This window comes from Lepisosteus platostomus, chromosome 9 (genome assembly GCF_059453375.1).
Source record: "Lepisosteus platostomus isolate fLepPlt1 chromosome 9, fLepPlt1.hap1, whole genome shotgun sequence".
Taxonomy (NCBI): domain Eukaryota; kingdom Metazoa; phylum Chordata; class Actinopteri; order Semionotiformes; family Lepisosteidae; genus Lepisosteus; species Lepisosteus platostomus.
Window position 1 is genome coordinate 61,089,343 of NC_142619.1, and position 12,110 is coordinate 61,101,452.

At 43.6% G+C, this 12,110-nt stretch overlaps 1 protein-coding gene across 1 annotated transcript in view; it reads right to left on the reverse strand.

Annotated features, from left to right (window-relative positions):
- The window catches only part of anks1b (ankyrin repeat and sterile alpha motif domain containing 1B), a 334,903-nt gene that overhangs the window by 40,134 nt on the left and 282,659 nt on the right, over positions 1-12,110 (reverse strand). The window contains exons 16-17 of the mRNA XM_088646015.1: positions 8,647-8,745; positions 5,947-6,099 (exon numbers count right to left, since the gene is read on the reverse strand). Coding sequence (XP_088502141.1) covers positions 5,947-6,099; positions 8,647-8,745 — 252 coding nt within the window. The remainder of the gene's footprint in view (positions 1-5,946; positions 6,100-8,646; positions 8,746-12,110) is intronic.

Sequence of the window (12,110 nt, forward strand, 5' to 3'; positions counted from 1 at the left end):
TACGTGCCCTGCAAATCAAGACCTACACATCCCGGGAAGAAACAGCATGGCTTCCAACTGGCAGAGGGTTTTTTTTTTTAGTTTGCAGAATTTTCCCTCATGCTGCCGAGCTGACGCCGCAAGAGCGAATTCCACAAAAATGTCGGCGTGTTGATGTGCTGATAGAGCCTTGAAGGAAGAATATATGCACCTCTCCTGACACCTCTCTCTGTCCTGCTACAGGGAACAGGACAAGGGAAGACAGGTCTTAGCTTTTAGTGAGATGTACGGATTTTCCACTTGGTCTCTGTAAAGTCTAAAAAGTTCCCCTTTATAAACTTAAGTCAGGACTTTTGACCCGGATGGCTTCAGGTCCACATCCCAGGTGGGACACCGCCGTTGTGCCCTTAAGCCAGGTGCTTCACTCAACCAGCTCGTCCTGTAAAATTCTCAGCTGTGCAAACGAGAAATAACGCACGCTGCTTTGAATAAAACTGTCAGCCAAGCGTACTGATGAAATATTGTAGTAAAGTAGCCTTGTCTTTACACATATTATGGATAACAAATGTAGTTCACTGCAATAATTAATTCAGTTGTTCAGGACACACCCTGAAGACAGCTAACCTGAACACAAATGTGTCTGTTTTTGATCCACAACATTCCTGCCTTTATGAAAGATAACACACTGGAATGTGGCACGTTTCCCTGGACAGGGGGTCTGCAGAATAACTGCTGTACGTAACAGCAGTATAACACGAATAATAATGACCTTCCATTCCCGCTGTGTTCTGGCCTAGAGACAGGGGCTGTAATTCCTTCCCATCTGGTTGTACATTATGTTTAATAAGAAAACACCATGACACAATGCGAATACGTTAAGAGGTAACATTGAGTTTAAAGAAAACATGTCACTGCGTTGCTGATATTTTGTTTTCATTCAAATCATGAATTCATTCATTTCACTTTTTTGTTTTACATACAGTATAGACAGTGTCAAGACCATTGAAAAGAGCTACCGTTCTAATAGTGAAACAAAGAACTGAGGAAAAATGAAAATGAAAAGGATATGCAAATAGGACTGCGAGAAGGCTGGATAAGATTTTTGAATTAGGTTGCCTCCTCTTAAGGTGTTATAAGATCAACACCGGCAGACTGATCCATTTCCTCTAGACCAGAAATTCCAACCTAATGTCTCAGAATGGTGATCGGGGCAACTTCCATGATTTTTAATGACCCAATAAGCAGGCCCTCATCTGAAAGACGGGACCTCCGACAACCCGCTTCTTCGAAGGAGGAGGGGTTGTTTATCCCAGATCCCAGTGTCCTGACTAAATTCCATGTGGACTTGCGGAATGTGGCCCCTTAATTCAGCTGATGAAGCAATTTCTCCCCATTATGGAACTTCAAGTAAAACCCTCCACTACCTTCAGGATGAAATGCCCTATAAAAATACAATAAGTATTATTATTATTATTAAAACACTGTGACTGCCTGTTGTGGAATTCTATAAAACACAGAAACACATTCACACTGCAGGCAAAAAATAATTAAAAGCCTGCATTCATGTTTATTCATGTCGGAATAGTTTCTGTATCTGCCAAACTCTTTTCTTGACACGCTGCCACACAGCTACTGGAATCTTCTGCATTCTGCACCTAGAGGCAGTGAAATAAACAGATCTGGGCACTGTAGAGAGTTCACATGGCGATAGTCTGTATGACTACCATAAACACAAATACGATAATAAATGCCAAATATATACTGTATGCAGGTAATTCTGAGCCATGTGCTGCTGTATTATTATCCTTCAATTAATTACATGAGGATATAGAATTAACTGCTTGAAATCTAAGCCACGATCATGCAATAAGCCTGATCTGTCCTCAGTGAAGACACAGTACCGTGTCATCTGCCTACAGAGAGAAGAACATCTTAACAGGATAGTACTTTCACTTTGAAACAAACACTGACAATAGAATTGGATATAATATAGTTTGTGTTACTTAAAAAAAAACTCCAAATAAAAGCAAACAGACCATGTTCATTTGTAAAATCAGTGTTAAAGCTAATCCATGTGCAAAGCTAGAACAGATAAAACTCATAACTGGGCAAATACCTGGCTGTTTGATGACATTTAAAGTGCAGGGATTTGCATGCAGGTAGTAAAAACAAAGTGCAATTCTATTCTCCACATTATAGAAAAGATATTGCTGCTCTGGAGTTTAAAGCAATGAACTACACTGAAGTAACTTTACATTTTGACTGTTGAACAGAAATGATTAAGAGGGGACCAACGGAATAAAGAAGTATACAAAAAGGGAAACACACACCAGAGGACAAGGGGAAACCAGAAAGCACTAACATATACTTTTCAGATACATTGTGATTTTGAAAGAATAACAATTTAACCTTTTCCTTTATTAGCCTTTGTTCTATATCTTCTTCAATCTGGGATGCCATAGCCTCGTGATGGACCTTATTTTCTAAAACAGTCGCCGCTCAGGTATCAGTCCAAGTCACTATGATATGGAGGAATGTTTAATACCAAGAACAGAAGGCACATCTTTACACCAAGAGTGGTGGGAGTATGGAACAAGCAATGTGATTGAAGACGGTGCCCTGTCTTTTTTCAAGAAACAGCTGGATGAGATCTTTGGATTAATAACTACCAATTGGCTTCATGGGCTGAACGGCCCCCTCTCATCTGAAAACGTTCTTCTGTTAAAAGATGTTCTGTGTATTTAAAAAATAAAATAAAAAATAACAAAAATAAAATAAAAAGACTTCATTCTCGGCTGCAGGCCTGTACCTCTGCAGACTTTCTGAACTATTTTATAAATCTTGAGTTATTAGATTGAAGAACTTCTATCCAATATCAGTTTCACATTCCTGGTTGTTTATCACTCTCTTACCAGTTTAACATAGGGCACAATGCAGGACTGCTCCTTGGACAGGATTACAGGGTATACACACAGACAATTAATTTCTTTAACTATAATTAACCCAGACAGCATGCAGGGGTTTGGAAGCAACTGGATCGTCTGGAGAAAACCCACATGGACACAAGGATTATTCTAACTCTATCCAGAACATGCCTCAGTCTGAAATTGAACCCGGGGCCCTGTGAGAAGCGAGCACTGACTTTCATGCCATTGTGCCATCCAATTGAAATGAAGCCTCCATTACATGTCTGTAACACAGAAATAAAAGCGCAACCCTCCAGTAATGAAAGATGAAGTGGTTTTCAGAACACTCACACAGCGTTTTCTCTCTTTCCCAATTTGCATTCTTTCTTTAAAAAAAATGAATCTAAGAAACACTAGAACCATCTAGTGGAACAATATCTTATTACAGCTTTGACCATGATCATTTTTGAAAAATGCATTTATATATTTAATTTTCAATGAAATGTATCGAGTTCAGCATTTCTGACCCTGGTTTACCTATTGTTTGGGAAATACAACACAGCAGTCAAACTGTATCACCTTCTGCAGCTTAAGGATCTGTTTCTAAGAACCTCTAGTATGTATTCCATCATACTAGAGCTATGAAAAGCTCTACTGAAGCTATGGAAAATCAGGCTAACATAATTGATACTATTTTAAATCGCAACAGATTGAGCTTTGTGTTTCATTGTAACTGTCTCTGTAGCATCTGTTGCCTAAGGCATCTGCATGTATTAACTGGATGTCTTTTAAGTAAGGGAATGCAATGCTCTTTTTTCTGCAGAGTAACCTAAGGGATCCATGGAATTTAGTTTTCCATGAATGGAGAAATATTGCCTTGTCTTTCTTTGATTGTCTGCCTGCAAAAATAACTGCAAAGAAACAGCACAGAAAATAACATGTAATATTTGCTATGGAGGGCGGCACACCTCACAGCGCTGGGGCACTGGGTTCAATCCCTAGGGTACTGTGTGTGTGGAGTTCGTATGTTTGTGTGGGTAATAATAATTATGATAATGTTTCTTTATTAGCCCTATACAATTTCTTGCATTAGGAATTCGTCTTTTCACATACCCCAGCTTTTCTCCATGGAGACACAGACAGGGAGAGAAGCTGGGGGTCAGAGCGCAGGGTCAGCCATTGTACGGCGCCCCTGGAGCAGTTGGGGTGAAGGGCCTTGCTCAGGGGCCCAACAGAGTAGGATTCCTCTGCCAGCTGCGGGATTTGAACCCGCAACCTTCCAGTCACAGGCAAAGATCCTGAGCCACAGAGCTCCAGTTTCCTCCAGGTGCTTCAGATTCCTCCCACAGTCCAACGACAGGCTGGCAGGTTAACTGACTTCCGGAAGAATTGGTTCTAGTGTGAGTGAGTGTCTGTGTTCGTGTGTGTGTTCTACAACGGACTGGCATCCCGTCCACAGGTTGCTGGGATAGGCTCTGACTCCCTCATGACCCTGTACAGGATAAACTGGTTAGAAAATGAATGAATGAAATATTTGCTATGGTACAGTAAGCCCCACACTGGACATACACCAGTATCAAAGGCCGGTGTGTGTTTTTGTTTGTTTGAAAACGTCCCAAAAATATCAATGACAGAATAGGATTGGGCAGTGACACAAGGTGTACAATGTAGCTTTACTAGTGTTTAGTGTATGTACAGTAGCTCTTGAAGAACATATCAAATCTCTTTTCTCAGCCCTATAAGGGCATTCCTGCAGTCTGTATTTCCAGCTTTAAAGAGGTCCAGCACAGCAAGAGGAGAGGAATTATGTACAGCTAATTAATAGCTAAAGCTTGTCAGAATAATCTGCTCTACTCAATCTGCAGTAACCTTTCTATAACTCATTCCCCAATAACATTTAAGCCTCTAGCCATCAATTTCAATTTGTTACTTAATGCCAGAATAAAAAACAACTGCGTATAGTATACTGCATATACTGTACATGTACAGTACTTTGTACAAAGCAACCAAACTCCCAAACCACAATGTTTCATTTACAATTATGTCTAAGGTATAAACCATTACCATGTGACGTTAACACATCTCCATATAAGCTTTGACCTATTTTATCTGAATCGGGCTGCATGAACAATGCAGGGGGGCTATTTCTGTTTGTGTCAAAATATATGAGGGCCATTCCACAGGGACCTCAGATGTCTGATTTAGGAAGAGAGTGGGATAAATGATCGCAGAAATACTCAGCCTCAGTCATGCCCATGCATTTTTAGAATACCCTCACGTTATCAGCTTTCACAGTCTCAGAATGCACTGGGTAGCCTGCTGCTGTAAATACAGGCTGCCACTGCCACTTTTCCAGTCTATGGAACATCCTCTCAGCTTGCCCAAACCATTGCACAGGGATGAACTGGACCCCACAGACACGAACTAATCCAGCACAGAACTCATTTAGACAGCTCGACACACTGTGTTTCATCAATGTAGAAGCTGAAGGCTTCATACATACTGCATGTACAACAATCATCAACGACGCAAGGCTTTTCTTCCTGGTCATGCAATGGAATTCTTATCTAGACAAATCTGGGCAGCGCATTCTCTCTCACTGAGGCTCTGTGCCTCAGCGGTGGCAATCTGCAGCAAAGAGTTTCTCGCCTCAAGCATCCTGCAGTACATCACGGCCGTCCTCTCTAGTGCCACCTAGAGGGAACAAAAGCCACTTCATCTCACACTCCGTCTTCGTTCCACTGCACAGAATGAGACATAGGGAAAGCTGCATGCTTCAGAACAGTGAAATCACCGTTTTGATTATGCTTTTGAAGAAAACATTCCGATTTGCAGCAGGCAGTGGATATGGGATAGAAGGTGAATCTGTCGAACAAGCTTATTCTTCTGATTCTTAAAGAACGCGAGCTTGCTCTGTGCAATCCTAGCTGAACTGTGTTGAGAACAGACTTCCCTGAATAAGGACAGCAACACAACCACAGGTCAAACAGAACAGCGTGTAAGAGACACGCCTCTGAGTTTCAGGTGTCAGGCATGTCCCCAGCTGCTTCGCACCACTTACGTTAATGAGCTCAATCTCCCAGATCTTCTTCACCAGGTCCATGGACGTGTAGCCGTTGATCAGGAAGGCCTTGGTGTAGTCGCCCAGCTCCAGGGACTCCAGCCACTCCGCCACTGAGGTGGGGTTGTTCCCATCGTAGCCTACCGGTCTCACCTGCAAGGAGGAGCACAGGAGGTCTTAATGACTCCCAGGCCCCTGGCTGAATGGCCAGGCAAACAGAGATGGAGATCCACCTGACTGAACAAGGCAGGTCTGCACGTCGAAGTCCACTGCGGTCACAAGCCCCACCCTGCCCCTCATCCTGTCCACAGTACATCACAGCCAGTCCTGCTGGGCAGGTCGGGAGCGAACACGGAGTCACACGGCCTTCTGTAGTAAAACTCTCAGCTCTCAGCGCTGCACATGTGGAGGGAAATGCTATTTAAAGAGGCCGAATGAGGCGAAACATGACAGAACGCTGAACGAAGACATTCTCTCAGCAGACGATCGCTTGAAAGAAATGCATTAAGATTTATTTCCTTTTTAATCGCCATGCTAAAGCAAGGACACCTAGGTCATCTTTTTGAAAATGGAAGGGCACTGCAGGACAGTGCCTTATTTAACAAATCACACTGGGGCTCAGATCCACACTTCTGCATTTCACAAATTATATATGAGTATAGGAGGCTACTTCCTTACACAAAGGGTGGTGGGAGCGTGGAACCAGCTGTGTAGTTGAAGCCGATACCGTGGTTTCTTTCAGATGAAGGAGGGTGAACCAGATGAACAGCAGGATGAGATCCTGGGATCAATTAACTGCTAACAACCACAATGGCTGCCCTCTTTTAAAAAATCACACTTAATTTGATCTTTACTGCCGATGCAACGCAAACACAAAAAGTGTTTGGGAAATATTAACACAATATAAGGCAATCTTAAATCTAAGGCGAGAGAAAACCATTCCTGCATCACTACAGATCTGGTGTTTGTTCTGATACAGAAACTGTGCTTCCCACTCTACTTTCACATTTTTAATGTGCTTTAATGTAACACTTCTCTGTCAGACTCCTGAACTGCAGAGGTTTCATATGTAGTTTCATCATCTCAAAAAGAGATAATAGAGGCGATTCACATCATTTTGTTCATGCAGACCAAAGAGAGTAAGAGAGGGAGAGAGACACCGAGAGTGAGACAGACAGAGAGAAAATGATGTTCTGTTTTTTATGGCTGTCTTTGAATATGTTATCTAGCCTAGGAGAAAAAACGCTGAGGTAGGAGAAAAATTCTATTCTAAATATCTATTCCTGAGAGGCTGTTTAAACCTGACATGTATTAGCCCTGCTGCACACTGTCAGAGCCGAGGAGTGGAAAAAAACACCAGAACGTGCCAGTGTTAGTGTCCGTGCAGTCAGGGGTCATTCTTATTCTTATTCTTCTTCTTCTTCTTATTATTATTATTGAGGACAATTAAAAGTAAAGTACAGAAACAAAATTGAAAGGACATACAGATTCATACAAGTGGAAAGTAGGTTAATAAGACAAGGGTCCTACTAAAGATTTGAGTTTTGAGTTTGGATTTGAAGAGAGTCAAGGAATTGTCTCTCTCTGGGTCTGAGGAAGGGCATTCCACAACAATGTTGCAGCGAGAGCAAAGTCACAGCCTGCGAGAGAGATTTAGTCCCCGGTACAGTGAGCACAGGGCCAGCCTCAGCTGAGTGAAGGCATGGTGGAGTTCAGAGATGTATGATGGAGCCTGATTCTTTAAAGCTTTAAACTGTCAGTAACAGGATCGCATATTGAATACAAGACTTTATAGGCAACCAATGTAGACACCGAAGTGTACAGTATGTGCAATATGCTGTCAGGGTCTAGTATCAGTTAGGCAGCCCATTGAGTAAGAAGTTGCAAAAATCAAGCCAATACACAAATGAACAACAACTGCTCTGAGGCAACGGCTTCTCTGTAGTACCACAGCTTTAAAACATCAATCTGTTTTCCCTAGACAGAACGCTGTGTTCATGCTTGCAAGACTGCCGTTTGTTTGTGTTCCCTAGGGTGGCCGGTGACCTCACTCTTTTTTCCCCAAAGTCATCATTCCTCATCTAAGAAAAGAGAACCCAATAGCAGTTGTGATCAGCACCTTCCCACCTGATCAATAATTTGATACAACGCACTGTAAAGTATACAGCACTTTAATTTCTCAGATGGACCCCAAAATAACGCAGCTTTCCCAGATGTCCACAGTTAACACAGTGAAGGGAGTGCATTTGACCTCGCTGCCCGTACGATTCAGGCCTGTCTGTCTGCACACTCTTGTACACTGCAAAGGAAAAGTGTGCAAACTCTGTGGGCGCCCTTCCACTGTCCCCCAGTGTCTTGTGTATGTTTTCAGGTATTTGATCCTTGCACAGTACACGCTGTTTCCAAAGGGCAGCAAATGTTAAAGTGGTTGAACAAAGGGGCACACCCCTCGTTCTAACTTCCCCTCATTAAATCTTTCTTAAGGTATCTTGGTTGCAGTGTCATTAGCTCAGCACTAGCCAGCTGCTCTCAGAATGGCTCTTTTTTCAAAGTCAGTGAAGACAAATTCATTGAGTCTGGTGCCTGTGTTCTGCCCATGTGTCCATGTGGCTGTATGTCCATTCTGTATATCCATGTGTCCGTGTGCACGTGTGTCCAAGATTGGAACGGTGCCCCGTTCTGCTCCAGGACTGGACTCACCCTGGGAAGGAGCCGGATCGCCTGCAGAAGCCGCTGTCTGTGTGCAGAGTTTAGGATCCCGATTTCTAGGAGGTCCTGATCTTCAACAACATTGCTGCCCTAGAGAAGATGGAAAAAGAGGACAAGAGAAAGGGTAAGGCTGAATCAGTTTTAAACTCCCGGAGTGGCTTCCCCTCTGTCAGACCGGAGCTCATTCCAGTTAGGGAGCAGCAGGTGAACAGCAGCAGGCCAGAATGCATGCTGTGCAATGAATAAAGTGTGTGTTTGGGGAAGATTGCTTCCAAATGTCAATTACAGATAATGCTGCTGTTTGCAGATGCAGTTACATTTTCGAGACATTCAATCCACACATTGTACAATTAAGTTGTAACATTTTATTACCTTGCTAAGTTATGCATGAAATGTTCCCACAATGATAACCTCTACGACCCAGATCTTTACAACTGGGTCTGGACAGGAAAAATAAGAAATCGACTGGATCTGACTTTTGAAGGAAAGCGATTGTGTAAGTAAGTGTTCCCTGGGGGTGAGCTCACCTCGATGAGCCTGATCTCGCCTGCGAAATGCCTGTTCTGGTTTCACTGTACAGTACATCTGTGATTTATCACAAATCCCTCCCACTCCCAGGGATTCTGCCAGGTTTCCTCAGATCATTTAGCCACTAATGACCATACAGGCTGAAAAAAGCCAGAATGGCTTCCTCTAGTGTTCCTGGTGTTGTTATGTTCTTACCGTTTGCGATCGCCCAGATACACAATTCTACCCTTTCGATTCCCATCCTTCTTTTATTGAAACACCCACAGCTTTTCTGTTGTGATTTGCACAAAGAGCCACAAATGGCCACTGAGCTACTGCTGTATGCAAATGTGTAACCCTTTTGCTCCGACCTGCAAGCTTCCTGCTGAAGGTACAGTAACTCACTGAGAGTGACATTCATTTCTCCTGTGCAGATCTTAGAAAAACGCATCACAGTGGAGTCGGATCACAAGGCACGGCCTTGACCTAGCAGAATAAAATATCCATACAGCTACCACAAAGACCCTTCTTCCTTCCTTTTAAAGAGACAGAGCTCTTGCCTTTTCACGTTAGCAGAAAAAGAATTGCTCATAAGCTCCACTTGAAACCACCTGTGCCAGTTTAAGTAAAGCAACTGGAAGATCACCTCACCATCACTTATCTGTTTCGCAAAAGAGAAAACACACCACAGTCACCACAGATGTGACGCATGGTGCTACCAGATTCCTGTCAGATTCCTGTTTGGTGGTGGAAAAGATACAGTATAGTGGGGTGAGTAATGACCCGATCCTATCGCTGTGAAGTGCACTAGCTGTTCTGGCCTGTAAAGTCAGAGACAGGATATTAAGGTAACCCTTAATTCAGCTCGATCACCACACCTCTTTCAAAAATGAAATCTGTGTCATCACATTGAGGCACTTAAATCACAATCTACTTTCGGCATATGAAAATTACTGTGCACCGCTTTCCATAAGCAGGTGGGAAGAATTCAGTTAAAAAAAGTTTCATACTGCTCATATTAATCCCATTTACACCGTATTTGTCTTAAACCTGTCACGATCGTAACCCCCCCCCTCTTAAGGACACTCCAGCCCTTCCTTGTGTATTCTTGAACTCCTGCACCTGCCCTCGGTTCCTACCCCTGTCTTATAAAGGCCAGACATTCTTGCCAATCTGGGCTCAGCTTTGGAAGATGGACGCTCGGAAGGCCGCCTACCCGCGAGTCCAGGAGGGGCTCGACGGCACAGGCTTCACAACGGCGTCCTGACCATCTGGGTCTGGGACTGGGAGTGCCTGGTCCTGTTACCCTCTTTTTCCCCCCCGACCCTTCCCCAGATTCTGCTCCGGCTTTTAACCTCGTTCGTCGTTCGTGTCAGGATGGATCACCCGGCTTTGGACATGGGCTTACTCAGGATATTCTAACGCAGTGGTTCTCAAACTGTGGAGGGCCGCCAGCTGGTCCCCATATGACCCCGGGAAAATCGGGACAGGTTTTCATATTTTCTATTTTAATACGTGTCGAATACGCAGCCTATGTAGGCAGCCTACGTACTATGATACAGCGCGCGCGAATTAAATAAATAATTTTAAAAAGTCACTCATAGAATTATTGAAATGGCGGATGATATCAAAAGTACGCTGATCGAGCGCGTTAAGATGAGCAGATGCTTTTCACTGCAATTAGATGAGTCTGTAGTCGATTTGGCCAATTTGCTCGCTTACGTTAGATACAGGTTTGAGGGTACATCCCATGAGGACTTTCTGTTCTGTAAGCCGCTACCCACAGGAACTACAGGAGAGCACATATCTCATCTTCTGAATGAATTTATCGAAGAGAATGGCATCGACTGGATAAAATGCGTCAGAGTTTGTACAGACGGTGCTAGAGCGATGACAAGCCGACACAGCGGTGTAGTTGCACGAATTAGAGAGGTTGCTCCAGAAATGAATGGACGCATTGCAGCATCCACCGCGAGACCTTTGCCGTCAAGAAAATGCCTGACGATTTAAAATCTGTTAGACTCTGTTGTGAATTGTATCAAGGCTTGAAAAATGAATTCACATCTGCTTTGCTCGACTAAACAGGCTCACTCCTCTCACTGAAATGGTGTTTTTTTATTGTTTATTTTTATTTGTTGTTGTTCCTGTTTTTTTCTGTAAAGCTCTTTGAGAAGCCACCTTAAAAGGAAATATATATATAAAAAAGTTTATTATTATAATATTTATTATATGCGTGTGTGTGTGAGTGTGTGTGCACACGCGCGCTCATGTTGTTCATTGAGAATTTCTGGCGTTCCTATGAGATGATGACTTGTAGGTGGCACTTGGATGCTTTGGTTTGATCAGGGGTGGTACTTGGTCCAAAAAGTTTGAGAACCACGGTTCTAACGTACTCCCTTTGGACTTGTTTGCCTTGGAACACACCCCCCCGAACACTAGCGCACCTTGGACACACCTCCTGTTCTTCTTCCAGCCCCTATCTTAGTCTTTGTCCCTGTGTTTTCTCACTCCCTTCCGGATTGTGCTGTCTGTATAGGGTGCTGAAAGACGCTCCGTGACAAAACCTTGTGCTCAGCCAATGCTGTTAAGAGAATGTCGATCTCTGATTGGTCAGGCCTGGATTGGACCTGCAATCTCTAGTAGTCTCTCATAACGTCTCTCTTTATTTCAAGAGACAAGAGACAAGACACGCAACCCTGTGGACTTTTTCAAACTCTGCAGTGAAACCATCATGACGTGGCCAGCTGGAAGTGACAAGCGTCTTGCCCACACCCTGCTCATCCAAACACAGGAGCTGGGTGATTCCCGGAGGCTGGCGGAGCTCGGAGGCAGGGCAGAGAGTAACGGAGGTGGGAAAGGGGGTGGGGGCTGAGATACAGACTCATGGACTCAATATGGACTCAACAGCGGTGCTGAGAGCAGGACTGGTCTGATAGCAAACATAGTGT